The 16,935-nt window shown below is 40.0% G+C and overlaps 1 protein-coding gene across 1 annotated transcript; it reads right to left on the bottom strand.

The window, feature by feature from the left end:
• Positions 1-12,612: 12,612 nt before the first annotated feature.
• Positions 12,613-13,245, bottom strand: LOC139716993 (uncharacterized). Its single transcript, XM_071628511.1, has one exon. The coding sequence runs from the start codon at positions 13,243-13,245 to the stop codon at positions 12,613-12,615; it is 633 nt and encodes a 210-aa protein (XP_071484612.1).
• Positions 13,246-16,935: the final 3,690 nt, after the last annotated feature.

Genomic DNA, 16,935 nt, shown 5'->3' with positions numbered 1-16,935 from the left:
TTAGTGAAAGCAGACAAGCCTCTCCCTTCCCTTTCTCCTTTCAACTATCCTATCTCTATGCAAGTCATCCCTCCCTCCTATTCTCCTTCCGATGTACATTATATATTATGTTATGCTACGGGGGCTGCACGCAAATCAAGCTACGCTTATGCTGTAGCCCCTCTGTATTATTCATTGTAGTATGTTTTGTTGTACTTTTGCTGTACATTGTACACAGGCAATGAACAAGAAAATACTTATATATATTGTGATATTTGTGTTTGTACATGAATGTGTATATGTACAATGATGATACAGAAACCAATAAATCAAATCAAATCAAATCAAATTTATAGCTATTGTGTTTCTCAATTTTCTTGATTTAAGTCAAATAAACCAATCATTCCCAGGGGAATCGTTCCATTTCAATGATGGAGGTGGGGCAAAACATGGAAAATATGTGCGAGAGAAGGGATGATATTGACCTATGAGAGTGTGTGGTTAACACCCTGACCAATGGTCCTGAACAATGGCCAGGATTGGAATGCTCTATTACATAATCATGAGAAATTCCACCATCACAGCTATGATATTCATCTTGAAATGTAGTGCATGCAACAACGGCGTAAATCCGTACCGAAGAGGGGGGGGGGGGGGGGGGGGGGGTGATCGGCGATAGTCACCATCACGTACAATCACGACTACAAGCCCACAACCGGACCAGCGCAACAGTGTGTGTGTGGGGGGGGGGGGGAGTTCGGTGGGAGCTACCTCCCTCCCCCCCCCCCACTTTACAGGGATCGAATGCTTGCATCCCTCATTTTAAAAAAAAAAAATATATTAGATGGAAGGGAAGTGGCATCAAAATATGAAAACCTTTTGGTCTTGTCTTTGTTTTGTTTTCACCGTCAGCTGACTTTCAGCGGAATTTCATATCTCAGAAATATGAAGACTTTTGTTGTGGTTGTTTCTTTTTTCCCTTTTTTTTTTTTGCTTGACAGACGATTTTAACACCCTCACCACTTCAAAAGCATATGATAGCGGCGCACTGCGCATTATGTACAAATGAAATCTTTGAAAATAGTAATATGAAGATCCATTTCTTTGAATGTAGTAATGTAGTAGATACAATGTATTTCCTTATAGCTTCTGTGTTTCTCAATTTTCTTGTTTTAAGTCAATTTAAAAGCAATCATTCCCAGGGGCATCGTTCTGTTTCAACGATAGGTGGTGGGGCAAAACATGGAAAATATGTGTGAGAGAAGGGAAAGGAGGGTCAGGGGCGTCGATCCGTTTTCACAATGGGGGCGGGGGAGGGGGCTTTGAGTTGGCTGTGCGAGGGAGCGAAGTGACCGAGCGGGGGAAGGATGTGGGAGGGGGGTATCCCCCTCTCACACGAGGAAGATTTTGCATTCTCAGACCCGAAATTCAGCGATCTTGTCACATTTTTGGTGATTTTTTTTTCCTATCAAAAAAGTAAGAAATAGTAATATTCACAGATAATTGAATAAGTAAATCGTGGTATCTCAGCTCTTGTTCCGCATGTGCGACATCACTGTGTAGACCTACTGAATGATACATGGGAGTTGTCAGGGGAAGGGGGAGGGTGTAGCAGGGGGTAGCCCCCTCCCACACGACGGAGCTTTTGCATTTTTATGATTGACATAGAACGATCTGATGTGCACTTTTGTGGAATATTCGGAAAATTGTCAATCCCCAAAGTGTGCAGAGTCTAAATCAATGGATGGGAACCGAGCGGGGAAGAGTTAGATTAAAAGAGGATGAGGGAACTTTTAGATTTATTAGAATTGAAGTAATAGATCTGATGCATACTTGAATGAAACACTTTGAAATGTGTCAATCTAAAATCTGTCGTATAACTCTATAATTTTCAATTCAATTTCAATTCATTTATTTTCATACATCTCATTTATGAACATTACAACAGAAACCAGACAAGTTCTTTTACCTTGTGAACAATGTGCAGAAAACTATAATAATAAAAAGGACCGAACGGGGAGGGTGTGGAGAGAGAGCTATTTCGCATTTTCAGAATTGAAATTCAGCAATCTGGTGCACACTTTGGATAATATTTGAACAGTTTTCTATGAATAGAAAATGAAAAAAAAATTATTGGGGGACAAAATGACATATTTGCTGCCACCCCCGTCCTCCAGGATCGGCGTCCCTCCATACGAGGGGGGTTGCATTCTTTGAATACAAATACAAATAAAAAAGAAATCTCGTCAACACATTTTTGATGGAATTCAGAAAATAATGTCAACTCCGAAAGTGTAATAAAATTGTTTTAAAGTGAAACCTAACGGGGAAAGAGTTAAAATGGAAACAAATAACCCCTTCCACCCGACGGACCCGTTTATTGTTTGTTTGTTTGTTTTTTTAGCTCAAATGGCAAACCTGGTGCACACTTTGGATAAAATATTTGGACAGTTTTCTACTTTAAAAAAAAAGCACGAAAAATTTCGTCATTTCGGGAATCCCCACCCCCCCCCCTCCCATCGACGACACTGCATATTACAACATTTTCATGGGGGCGGTTCAAATGCCCCTTTGCACCCCTCGACGCCCCTGATTGTCCCCGTGTATGCCCATAGATGTATTCTGACTGAGTCATCAGAGTCATCGTCGTTTACTCAATGATTCAAAATGGAGGGGGGGGGGGGGTTTCAATTATGACAGTATATTTTTGCTTGTTTGTTTGTTTGTTTTCGTACGCGTAATTTGCAGATGGTCCATGTTCCATGGTCCAGTTGCACGGGTCATAGCATGTGTACATGTAAGCCTATATCACTTGACGTTGTCAACGTCTGGACCATGCCTTATGTCGATATTACTAGGCCTATTTTCGACAGCGAAGCGAGCGAGCGCTTGAGAAAATTATGTATACATAATCCTAAGAGATAGCTGTTTATAGCTCTCTGAAGGCGGGCGAAAGAACGTCATGCAATATGCCGAAATTGATACAATCACATTTCTGCTTAATCCATGGTGTTTTTTTTTTCAAATTTCGGGGGGGGGGGGGGAGTAATTGCACAGGCCATCTCCCCTCCTCGATTTGGGGGGGGGGGATGCATCCTCCCCATCCCCCCGGATTTACGCCCATGGTCGTAGTTAGTAGATGCTAAAAATCATTCGCATTATAGGATTTCACGTTCAAGTTTAATGAAGGTGCTTCAAGAGAATGTGCTTGATCATTTCGTGCTGTCTGATGCACACGAGATAAACATTTTGTTGCCAATGAGGAAAGTTTTATTTTACTCAAGATGATATGAAACATGCATGTATGTGTGGAATCTTATAAGTTTCAGTGCAGTTTTGCTTTAACGCACGTGTCTGTAGACGTGTTTATAATCTAAATTTTTAGGTAGTCAATTCGTCTAATAAGCTATAACAATAGATTCCTGACAGTACTGCCTGATCAGTGTTTCATTTATAAAGGGAAGTTGAATAATCTCTAGAACAACAGAATTATCGTTTTGAACGAGGCTTTATGAAGATCGTCCCAGGTATTCCTATTATTTTCTTAAAAAGGTCTTAAGGCATTTTGAAACTTTTTTGAGCGAAATTACTTTATACCTTTATTATGTTTTCGCAGGCATGATAGGTGTTACAAAAAAAAAAAAAAAAACATTTCCCACTTTTGACCCTTGATAGTTTAAAAAATATATGTGACCGTGCATCAAAAACAAACAAAATGTTGGACCCTTGATTTTATGTGAGGTCTCAAAAAAAAAGAAGGTGGAATTGGGCAACCGAGTCAATCTTGGGTTTTTCATATTTTCTGAAAGAGCTATCCCTCTTCTACGTTGTTCTTTAATTTTGGATCATAACATGAAAGGGAAAGTGTGTTTTCAGCAGTTTTTCTACAACCCTCTTTTGGCATGTTTGGGGGAGAATTAAATGACCTGGTATGTCTTAGAGGCCCCTCTTTATTTAACGAAATTCTTTGCACTTTCTTCACTTTCAAGTCTAAAAACGTTTGAAAGTATAAAGCTACTGCTTTGAAAGTTGACATAGATCATTGACAGAATATGGTATATGCCCAATTTCAGCTTAATTTGATAATGCCTTCATTGCTGTTGCTCTGGTGGTTTACATCATATGTTTTGTCCCTTTCATCGCACAGCCAGCACGGCTTGGTGAAGATTAATACCGCTTGAATAGACCCTGTACTTCAGGGCTTCGAGTTTTTCTCAGTTCACACTTCTCCAGAGTGTGTACTTTCTTTCCGGTATTTAATAGGGAAGTCCATTTGAATTGAGTTATGCATCATTTTAAAGCTTAGCGTCTGCTTTTCCAGAATCTGCCCTTAACTGTAATTCCATGTCTGGCGATTAGTTTATTGGTTTTGTGATGCAGGGTCACATATGTCGGATAACACTGACGTTGATATGAGCAATAGGTGAATAGTGTAAATACTGGGCCGAATGCATAAAACTAGCAATTGCTTGTAAGCAATTGCTTCAAGCACATGCACAAGATCGTCTAGAAAAGGCCGTGTCACACCTTTCCGGGCTAGCTACGCGGGCGGACAAGAATGTTTGCGAGTTTCGCACTTGTTTCTTACCTGCTAGACGCGTGCTACTTACCTTCTTCTTGCGTGTCTTCCGTGTGACCTGCGTGAGAGCTTTGAAACCGATTCGTTTTCTGTTACGAGCGACTTACGGGTACTGAGAAGTACCTGCTTTGGAGTTGCTTGCAAGGTGCTGCCGGTAAGGGTCTCCTTCTGATGTTCTGCGTGTACCTCTGCGAGCGAACCCCAAGTTTTGAGCATGCTCAAGGCCTTGTCATACTGTATATAGGGGCCTAGCTGGGGAAGTTTTGCGGCTTGACTTGCGGGGAAACAAATTTGCTACCCGGAGCTCTCCGCAGTTCGTACGCACCTGCCAGTACCTAGCGCGTATCTTGCCTGTAGTTGCCCGGAGGTGCGCTCGCAAGTCCGATTTAATCGCAACCAAGTTTTGAGCTTGCCCGGAAAGGTGTGACATGGCCTAAACATGGTTGCGGGTAAAAAGATTTGCGTGAGCACCTCCGGTCGACTACGGGTGAGATACGTGCTAGGTACTGTCATGTGCGGGGGCCATCTACGGGGACCTCCGGGTAGTAAAAATTGTTCTTTGCAAGTCGCACGCAAGGCTTGCCCGGAAAGGTGTGACACGGCCTTAAAAGATCAAGCTCAAGCAATTGCTTAAATCCATAAGCATGACCTTTTGCTCGTGCTTCAACATTTTGCTTGTCCCGCACAAGCAATAGTATTGTTTGCGTTTTCAACAAAAGGGATGTCACGCGTGTGCGATCATAAAGGCGCTGTCACACCTTTCCGGGAAAGCTACGCGAGCTTGTTGTGAGTATGGGTTTTGAGGGTCAGTTATATACTACCATTCTTAGTCACAATACATTCACATGTTTATTGACCCTATCATCAATGCTGCTCACACATGAACATACGTATGTAGAAATACGAGGTGTGTCAGAAAAGTTCCAGGACTGGTTTAAAGTGAGGCAGTCCTCACGAATTAAAAAGATATATATATGTTGTTGTTGGTACCTCCAATGAACTACTTTCCCCCAAAACAAACTTTCAAATCACCAAATAAGCTCATAAATTTTGGCTGAAAAAGTGTGAATCTGCATGGTGAATATGCTAATGAGCAAGTCCTGGCGGAGAGTCAGACGTCACCGAGGCACAACTCTTCCCAGCCGTGTTCTGCTCGTTATCCGTACGCTCCCTAGTTACCCGGATGCACGAAGAAGTCGGTGGCTACTAGTATTTGACATTGTTTCTACGTTGTGTGTGTGTGTGTGTGTGTGTGTGTGTGTGTATCCATTGTGTATTGTATATTCGCACAGTACACGTGTGGACGGTACAACTAGATCTACGGTAGATACCCCGTACGCGGTTTGCCCTTCGCACTTTTCCAGTATATCACAAGCGCAGCTGCAGCCCTGTCGCCGCGCATGCATGTTCTAGTACAGATTGTAGGTAGAAACGGTTCTACACAGGCCTGCTAGTACACTAGAGGGGCGACCGCATTCAGCGTCGTCTGGTCAGGCTATCTTACATCAGTAGTTTTGCTTGAATCGTGCAGAAAATTTCCCAGGAAAATCCTTTTTTTCCGTCCCAGACCCACAAAAGTATCGTGACAGGTGAGCTGTATGGCTGGGAAATCTCGGTACAACGATGCCTAACATAAGAAACTTAGGGCCTAGAAAATCTCGATATCGTGTTGTGACCTACCTGTGCGTGGACCATTTGAGAAGCAATGTTTTTACGTGGACCGGCAGGCTGTGGCCCTCGGTTATAAACCGAGAAAACCTCCTGAAGCCAGATGCAATCCCGACCATTTGCTCACATGAGCCATAAAACAGAAACACCTCGAGCATCGACTTCGAAGAGAATCGAGGGAAAAAGCGTAGAGAGGTAAGGAAAGTGGCTAGCTATGACGTTTCATTAACCGTGGGGCTGCAGCCGGGGTTGGACTGCAGTACAGTGCCACTAAGCTAGCTGCTGCCAATGCCGACTGGACATGCACGGCAAAGTGGAGCGAAATCATATCCCTACGACCCCCTGTGTTTACCCTGCCCGGCAGACGTCATTTTTTTTTCGAGGAAAGGCGATATCTGACTACTTACAGAAATATCGAGATACAAACAATATTTTCTTTGAAAAATTCGACTCTCTCATGCACAGGTTATCTTCGGTTTGAACGCCAAAATCAGCTAGACGGAGTACTGTGTACATTAGTATGGTAAGAATTCACGCGCGAGAGTGGTTTGTACGCTAAGAAGTATGCAACACGGACGGAAGCTAGAAAAGGACCGTGCCTATTTGATGTCAAGTTCATGGTATATTTGGTTTAAAAATACATATAAATTTATGTTAACAATATTAATTTTTCATGAATTATATATAACTAAGCTTGAAATATTTTGTTTGAAATAATAAAACCACATGCTTTCACATTCTATGATAAAATTGCAACTAATCATTTGAACACTTGAATTGGCTTTTAGAGGCACGGCTGTCAACTTGGTGAGTAGGGCATGCATGACGTAGCATCTTTTTTGCAGGCTCTTACACGATCGCTTGCAGGAAAAATTTTTCAAAAATCGCGTACGGAGACAGTTTTTCATTTCCACGCGTATAAACTGGTGAAAGGTTATTTTTTACTCTTCTTAATTATCATTACAGTGAAAATCTCAGGACTGCCTCCCTTTAATAAAAGATTTATTTCGAACCCAAACTTCAAATTAAGAGGTTTCACCTTCAAAGTAATCTATCTTGAGTAGGTAACTGCTATCTTAGCTCTCTGCAGCCATGGATTTGTTTTTCTTTTACATAACTTTGTATACACATCCTCTGTTTCAGATCGTTCAGCAATAAGCGCAGAGTAATGAACAAACGTGACGTTTCTGGTATGGTTGGGGAAAACTCCATCAGAAGCTATGAGATTGCTACAGCAAGTGTGCGGAGTTGAGACGATGTCACGCACACATGTTTTTGAGTGGTTCAAGATGTTTAAAGAAGGACGAGAGGACGAGGAAGATGACTCCAGGAGCGGAAGGCCCTCAATGACCAGAACTGAGTTCAACATTGAGCGGGTCAGGCAGATGGTGCGTGGCGATTGTCGGCTGACTGTTCGAATGATGGCAGATAAACTGGGCAGGATTCTTTTGGTCATCACTCAGGAGTTTTGGCACCTCTATTTGCGCAGATTTTCCGCATGTCCGGATGTTCAGTGACAATCTTCCAGACGCTGTCCAGATTCATGCCTAGCTCATTTGTCATCATTTGAACAGTCAGCCGATGATCACCTCGTACCATCTGAGAGGTGAGAAGAACTCACCTCCCTGCTCAGCCCTGGTCGTTGAGGGCTTGCGACACTCGAAATAATGTCTGCTTGTAGACCCGTATGTTCCGAATGCCCGAAAACAACGAATTAATGATCGTGAACGAATTTAACGTGAAGGCGTGTACTACGTTGCAGTTATTTGTTTTTACAAAAGATGCCCACTTAATTTCTGCATGTTATTTTAAGCGCTACATAGTTATCAAATAGGTAAGTGTTGCATGTTGTCATCTTGTTATATAAATGAAATGCACGATTTTTTTTTGCACAATCACATTATGACAGCAAAATAGATTAATAGTTTTTGTAAGTTTGAACCACAGCGTCTAAATTGTGCCTATTTCAATTCAATGACAACAGTCTGTTTTGGTACAGAAGTGTTAACAGAACGTCATTCAAACGGTGTGAATACAAAAATGTCCGTGAACGCTTTAAGTGACCACAACGATAAGTGAAATTTGCACAACAATTTAATATATTTCTACCTTTACTCTTCGAATTAGAAGGAGTAAGTTGGGCATTTTGAACGGTCATGGAATACGACAAACCACATCAAATAGTTAATAATAAAGTATGATTCGTGCTCAGGCGTACACGAGAGGTAGGCATACTTTTGATTATTTATTATAGTTTTTGTTGGATGCACCTCATCTGTGGCGAATGGAGGCAAAACCAATGTTAGACAGATTGAAATGGCCCTGAACAAACTGCTACAACCCTTCCCCACCCCTTCCAAAAAACAACAAACAAACAAACAAACAAACAAACAAACAAACAAACCTAAACTACATTTACTTCATGCTATGATTCCGATTTTAGCTGAGTCAATACAAAATGACTATTTCAGGTACAGTGCATAATCAGCTCGTGTCATCAACGCATATATATCAGCTGTATCATAAAGACATTGTATATAAAACTGTAAAACTTCACCTCCTTAAGCAGTATTCCCCAGGATAACATTCTGATTCCTTTATTGTATTATAATCAAATGTATATGGATATGTACGTGATACATGATGCATGTATGTGTGCATACATATATCGATTTATTTATCTATCCATATTATGAATATGAGTATGTATATGTATGTATAGGTACATCGTGTATATTATATGAGCATGTATTTGTATGTATACGATGTGCCTTACCATTACTGCGTACATAAAATAAGCACGATATATTTTATTCCATGTCAGATAACAATATGTATAGGATACTTTGTATTCACACATTATTATTTTCATAGTGCATATTCGGTCATTACTCCGGCAAAGGCAGCTGAACGTGTTAACTTTGATATCATTATCATAATTATTGTATTTATCATCATTACTATTATTGTGAAGTAGTTGGAGTGGTACACATGCACTCTGTAACTTTCCCTTTTCCCCCTACCCTTCCCTAGTTAAAATTCTCTCTTTCTGTATTCCCTATTCTATCCAGAGTAGGTAAGCATGTAGTCTCCATACCGTCAAGCCTCGGCTTACTTTGGAGACCCTTCTGTTTAAGTTCCATAAGCTGTTTGTATTTGTCTTGTATAATTGTACTAAAAGCTATGTGTCGATATATTATTTGTCATAAATGACATGTACATAATTATATCTGATGTAACGGAATCAAGCAGAAATAAATCAAATCAAATATATCCACACAGAGTTATTACCGCAGGTGTCATGCTGATGCATAACTTAATTGTGTGTGTGTGTGTGTGTGTGTGTGTGTGTACGTGCGTTTTTTCATATTGTCTGTGTGGAGTTGCTCAGTTTACTTGAAAAAAAAAAGTCCAGGTGTGGATCGGCAGTATGCAAAATCGATTTTCTACGCCTGATTTGCATTAATCTGCTTGTGTGTTTATGACGAACCAGATATGACAATTGTCCGAAGTTGCACCAAGTGGAAATCATTACACACTGTTTTCAATATTGAATTTCACAAATATTTTCAATGTAATTTTGATACATAATCAAAGATTTAGTACGTACACGCTGGTAAATGCAATAGATTATTGCCCTTCCATTATCATTGAGATTTTAATAAAAATGAAAGGTCATAGTTGACTAAGACTGACAGACATCAAATGATACCTGTAAACAGTATACAGTATGTATGTGACCTTACACCTCAAAACAAACAAAAGGTCGCCAGACATGAATTTTTAGTTAAGACCATATTCTGAAAGAGCAGACTTTAAGCTTTAAAATGATGTATAACTCAAATCAAATGGACGCTCCTAACCTATCTAAATATTGAAAAGAAAGCACAAACTTAGGAAAAGTGTGAACTGAGAAAAGAGGCTCTGAAGTACAGTGTCTATTCAAGCGCTTAATATTTACCAAACCGTGCTGGCTGTGCGATGAATGGGACAAAAAAACAGGAAGTAAACCACCAGAGTAACAACAATGAAGAGATTATCAGATTAAATTGAAATTAAGCATGCCTCATTAACACATTCTGTCCATAATTAATGCCAACTGTCAACACAGTAGCCTTATCCTTTCAAAAGTTATTAGAGTTGAAAGTGAAGAGTGTGGACAAGATTTTTCAGAAATGAAAAAGGGATTCTAAAGACACAACTAATCACACTTTTCTACCAAAAATGTTCGAGATAAACTGCTAAAAAAGAACCACACTTTCGTGCCCGTTTTATAATACCAAATTTTAGCATAATGTAAAAGAAGACCCGCTCTTTCAGAAAATATGAAAAAGTCAAGTTCGGGTAGGTTGACCCATTTCACTTATTTTCAGTCCTCACGCAAATCAGTGTGTGCGACTTTATGTTCGTTTTGAAGTGCACGGTCACATATACTCTCTAAAAAAATCGAGTGAAAATATTCACTCTTAAAGGAGTGAATACAAAAAAGAGTGAATTTAGAGTGAAATTGGAGTGAATTTTGAGTGAAAATATTCATTTTCACTCGTTTTGGAGTGACCTCAGGGATCACTCCTAAATCTTCGAGTGATCCCTGAGGTCACTCCAAAATGAGTGAAAATGAGCATTTTCACTCAAAATTCACTCCAATTTCACTCTAAATTCACTCTTTTTTGTATTTACTCCTTTAAGAGTGGATATTTTCACTCGATTTTTTTAGAGAGTATATATATATATATATATATATACATATATATATATATATATATATATATATATATATATTCTACATTGACATAACTGATCAGCATTTGCAAGGCCCTGGCGATTTTTTGTAAATTATTTTAATATTTGAGGAGACAGAAATAGAAGAAGCTTATTGATATACAATTGAAAGATCTGATGATGTATTCTTTATTTTCAAAACGCCATGCAGTCTGTAATGTCAGTATCAGTTCAATGTCCAGGAAAGGTGGAGATGACTTTTTCAAATCACATCGACCTACCGAATGAATTAATTCATCAAACAATATAATTTGTAAGAGTTCACCGAGAAGTACGGACATCATTATCTCCAATCACCCAAGGAGCTCAACGGAGCAGCTCCTTTATAATCCGCTAAATTCATACGCAACCAATCAATTGACCCTACTAGAGCATGCCCACTACCCCCAGACTAGCATATATGACATATATACAACCTATAATAGTGAAACATGAATGTACACGGCCGAACAATAATCCAGATGGCACAACACTGACGGGCCGCTACTTTACGAGTTTGTATTATATTTCTAATTTACTTACTTACTAATGTATTCATTTATCTACGTATTTAGTTGTAATCCATGCCAATAGAGTTAACATTATTATATGAGAACGGTTGGCCACAATATTAAACTGTGTCTTGAAGGGCCCAAACAAGGGAATGTATGATACAAGGTAAAACAGTCAAGTATGTAAACCCGAATAACGGGGAAAAGAGGAAGCAGAACCTACAATCCTGCGGGGAACCGGCTTCTGTCGAAAGTCAATGCCATGGCCTGTTTGGGTCCATTTAAGAATATTGTTCCCTGCCGCTAAATACACCTGTGCTCCAGCCCATGGCAGACATTATAATGACGCGAGAATATTGCCTTTTTTTTTTTTTTTTGGCTTGTCTGTTTGTTAGTTCGTATGTATCGTGCTTTAATCCATTCGGAACAATGTATAACACATAGACCAGGCAGTTCGAGATCGGTAGTGGGATGATATCATGGTTGCCTGACAGCGACTACCAAGGAATGATAGGATAAAGTTGCCCCGGGTTGAAACGCACACTATAAAAGTCGATGATTCTGACCTCCTGTGTAAACTGAGCCGACCAGGCAGCAACCCGAAGGTGGAGATGCTAATGACCTTATTACTATGCATGTCCGAAGAGCGAGTCCCAGCAGGATAGCCCGAGCCCGCTTCGTCGCTCCCCTGAATCCCCGTCTGCGATCACTCTTACGCCTGTATTGTGATAAGAGAGAAAGAGAGAAAAAGAGACGAGAAGCGCGGTATCCGAAATGGAAATGGGGGGGGGGGGGGGGGGAGGGTGCTAACTTTGGCATGAAAACAAACTTTGTTGCCCTATCTGTACTTTGACTAATGTAAGACAGCGTTCGGCAACTGTAATGCAACTGTAATGCACTGGCATATTGATAACTCTCAGTTTACAACTCCCAGTATACGATAATAAAGATTGGGTAGCCCTTACCACAACTTGAAACATATAATTAAAGCTAAGAGTGAAGAACATTTAGCTTTCAAAAGATTGATAAAAACTTATTTTCGCTTTCAAACCAAAACTTTACTTGGGTTGTAATCCCCGAAACGCTCAATAAGCGCCACAATAATGAGCGCTATTATGAGAAAATCTGATCAATTCGGATGTAGCGTCTAAATGTATTAGACGACCACCGGCCCATGCCTTTAATCCTTGCATCCGGAATGCCTGCCGTGGCAGCTGACGTGGCCGCTCCAATACGGAACGAATGAGAAGAAAATAGTGCGACTGGGAGGCGTACGAACTCCACGCAGCGCTTTAATATGTTATTGAAATCCTTCCTAACTAGGGGGGCCCCGTCATAACGCAGGAAGAAAGCTTCGCTACCACGTGGACGCACAGCCACGTAGGCACTAGCGGCTGCTACTGGACATAAGCTCTTGAATTCGTTGCTAGGCAAGATTATATAACAACCGGCACCCCCCTGGTCAGTCTTGGAAGAACGGAGGTGTAGCTCCAAAGCTGCCTTGCCGCTGTGCAGGCGAACGTCAATCAATCTGAGAGTGGGGGTGTGGTTTCGGGCGCGGACGGTAAATTCCCCAACCCGGAGAAACGCAAAGAAAGCTACTAGGAAAGCAGTTCGAAACAGCAACGCGTCGAATGACGAAGCGCACACGTGTGGGAGAGCCACAAGCATGCGGCTTAATATGGGCAAGGTGATCGGGCAGCGCACGTCCCTGGAGATGCGACCACGTTTGCTGCCGTCCAGCATGCGCCTAACAATCAGGGTATTAAAGTACCATTCAGTGACCGGTCGACAACTGGTGACGGAAAATCGAATATTGCGTGGAAATCCCGTCGCCCGTCGCCTATTCCAACGGAAAAATGAGTAAAATATCAATATCCTATTTTCAACTGAAAATGGAACACAGGATAATGGATTTGCTCTTGAATTCTGTTTTTCGCGTTTCATTATAATGAAATGTCAAAAAATGACTCAAAATCCTATTTTCTGAACATTTCAAAAAATAGGAAATGGAAAACAGGATATCGGTTCGATATTCGTTTTTCCATTTTCCATTTGCAACGAGCGACGGGATATTGAAGACCGCCCCCAACGGCCACTTTATTTCGACACATAAATCAGTGGTAGCGGTTCCGTATTATCAGGGAGGTGGAATTTCCACCTCCCTGGTATTATTCAGCGTCTAGAAGAAGAAGACTATACCTTGGCTACGATATGCTACGCACCTCATCAAACTATCCAGCAGGCACATGGCGTGTAGCTCTTTGTAGCGACGTGCTCTGCTGCGAAACGGCAAGTTTGTAGAGACTTCCGACCGTAATTATGCGATATTCCATCTACTGAAAACCTTTTTCTTCTCCGACTGAAACTGAGATGAACTAAGGAAATAATTTCAGATGAAATCCTCGAATTTCAACAACTTCACCAATCACAATGTCGGTGAAAACGGAGAAAGGAGTTGCGTTTCCCTTTTCAATGTGCTAGGACCAGGATTGTGATTTTGTTTTTGCTTTTACTCTTTATGTGACTGCTCTTGGTTGCTATGACACACAGACTATTTTTTTTTTTTTTTTGGAGGGGGGGGGGGCGAACACCATTCACCACGGGATTTCAGTTCGAAGGTACAATTGAATTGAATTTAAGATTATTTTTTATACATTTTGATTTATGATTGACTGATTTATATTTAGTTTTGCTTCCGATCCAACCTTATTGTCCCTGGGTTTCAGACTTTATGTGTAGGACATACATATAATTGATCCAGTATTTCACTGTTTTTGTCTTTGGTTGTTTTTTTTTTTTTAGTCATTCTTCACAAAACCCAATAGTATTTATGAATTTCGGTGCGTATATACATTGTTAATTGCACAGTGGTGTATGTATTACCACATAAGGATTTTCATAGAGAAAACGGGTCATGGAGCCTCAGGTTAACGATACACGAAGCTAAGGGTTTGAAATCATTTTTTATTTTTATTTTTATTGTGTATCTAAAATGGTTTGGGTATGTTGATGATACCTGGTATCGTGAATTTGTTGTCTGAAGGTGATTTTTTATTTGGGGGGGGGGGATGGGGGCAAAGGTTTTGGGTCATCGGATAGGATTTGGGTGCTAAGAATATATTATTAGTTAGCAGTGCAGTTATATTTGTTTTTGTGGGGTTTTTTCAGAGATGTACTCTGATAACACTTTTTTTTTGGTATACTGGAGTGACTTTTTTATGGGGGGGGGGGAGGGACGAATACCATTTCCCACAATGATATTTCTAGTTTTCATGTACAATAATTCACCTGGTGTACGTGCTCAATTTGAAATTATTTGTATTATTATCTACTATTATTATTTTTTATGTGTGTGTCTTCAAATACTTCCTGACGTGCTTCCTTCAGTTGAGTTTGATTGCTTTTTTCCAACCCGGCAACATAGGGAAGCTCACCATCAAGGAAAACCTGACATCTTGTATCCTTAAAGTAATTTGTTTGCTTTGTTTGTTTATCTGTTATCACTTGTATTGTATTGCAAATGTTGAATAAATAATGATAATAATGATAACAATAATAACTTCGTTTTATGTTCACCTGTATTTTTCTTATTATCAGCAAACATCTAAGATTAGATTCACAAATTTATACACAAAACATACACCAAATGAAACCCTCTGTTGGTTGTGATTCATCATTTTTCTCACCATTAAGTTCTTTAGGTGCCCCTTCTTTTCTTGCTTTTCTATGTGATCATTTCATTTCAATTTCATGTGATGGTGTATGTCCAGAAGTAACCACCAGGTGGACCATGAGACTACACTCTATTTTGTTTTATGGACTGCCCACCTGACTGGTCATGACAGAAAATTCAATGTAACATATCGTTTAAAAGGCACCTTTTATAGAACAATATTAACTGATTCAATCAAAGATACATGTCCAACAATGAATTCGAGACAACTCACATGCGCGCATACATAATCAAAGAAAGACAGTTTTCCTCTTTATTATCTTTTATTTTATTTATTCGTTTTCCACTCATGGGAAGAAATTTGCCCTTTCAGCTAAACTTAGGGCTAATTTTCAAAGAGAAGCATGAAAAGTAGGGGCAGCTAAAAAAACATGCGGTGAGAAAAGAGGTGAATCATAACCAACAGAGGATTTAAAGGACAAGTTCACCTTCATAGACATGAGGGTTGAGTGAATGCAGCAATATTAGTAGAACACATCAATGAGAGTTGGAGGAAAATCGGACGATCAGTTCAAAAGTTATGAATTTTTGAAGTTTCTGCTCAGTCACGGCTGGATGAGAAGACTACTATAGCTTGTGATGTCATATGAGTACAACTATATAAAGAAAGTATAAAGAAAATTCAAGATATTCTCACTTTTCTCGCATAATAAAAGAACCCTCGACTTCTCTCTTTCAGAAGTCAGGGGGAATAATATTACCCCTAACATAAGTCAGTAACAAGTCGAGGAAATGTGCACTTTATTCAAAAAGTCAAGTTTTGTGAAATTCTCTTTTTATTTTCCTTATATCGTTGTACGCATGTGACATCATACACTGTAGTAGTCTTCTCCTCCAGCAGTGATTGTACAGATATTTTAAAAATTCATAACTTTTGAACGGATTGTTGGATTTTCCCCAAACTTTCACTGATGTGTTCTACTAACATTGTTGCCTTCACTCAATCCACATGTATATGAAGGTGAACTTGTCCTTTAACTTGGTGTATCCATTGTGTAGAATATGATTATAAATTTGTCAGACTAATCCTAGATGTTTGCATAATAAGAAAAAAAACTTAGAACAAAGTATGTAGCGCAATGGTCTGGTCATAAATGATAAACAAATTCAAAACAGAGTCTCTATAATTATATAGAATTGCTGAATAGGTTTGGAAATAAGATTTACCAGTTCCACCCCCCCCCCCCCCCCCCCCAAGAAAAGATATAATTGGTACTATTCTCCCTGTTGTCCTGGTACAGTCAGTGCCTTATATACGGCACATACGGCACTGGGTACAGTGACAACGGAAACGCAACTCCTTTCTCACGGTTTTCACCGACATTATGATTGGTGAAGTTGTTGAAATTCGAGGATTTCATCTAAAACTATTTTCTTAGTTCATCTCAGTTTCAGTCGGAGAAGAAAAAGGTTTTCAGTAGATGGAAACATCACATAATTACGGTCGGAAGTCTCTACAAACTTGTCGTTTCGCAGCAGAGCACGTCGCTACAAAGAGCTACACGCCATGATTGTGCCTGCTGGATAGTTTGATGAGGTGCGTAGCATATCGTAGCCAAGGTATAGTCTTTTTCTTCTAGACGCTGAATAATACGGAACCGCTACCACTGATTTATGTGTCGAAATAAAGTGGCCGTTGGGGGCGGTCTTCAATATCCCGTCGCTCGTTGCAAATGGAAAATGGAAAAACGAATATCGAA

Source organism: Diadema antillarum, unplaced genomic scaffold (genome assembly GCF_040938485.1).
Source record: "Diadema antillarum isolate AM-2024a unplaced genomic scaffold, OU_Dant_1.0 scf00000071, whole genome shotgun sequence".
NCBI classification, from domain to species: domain Eukaryota; kingdom Metazoa; phylum Echinodermata; class Echinoidea; order Diadematoida; family Diadematidae; genus Diadema; species Diadema antillarum.
Note: the sequence above shows the minus strand (reverse complement) of the source record. Positions and strands in the feature narration are given on the sequence as shown.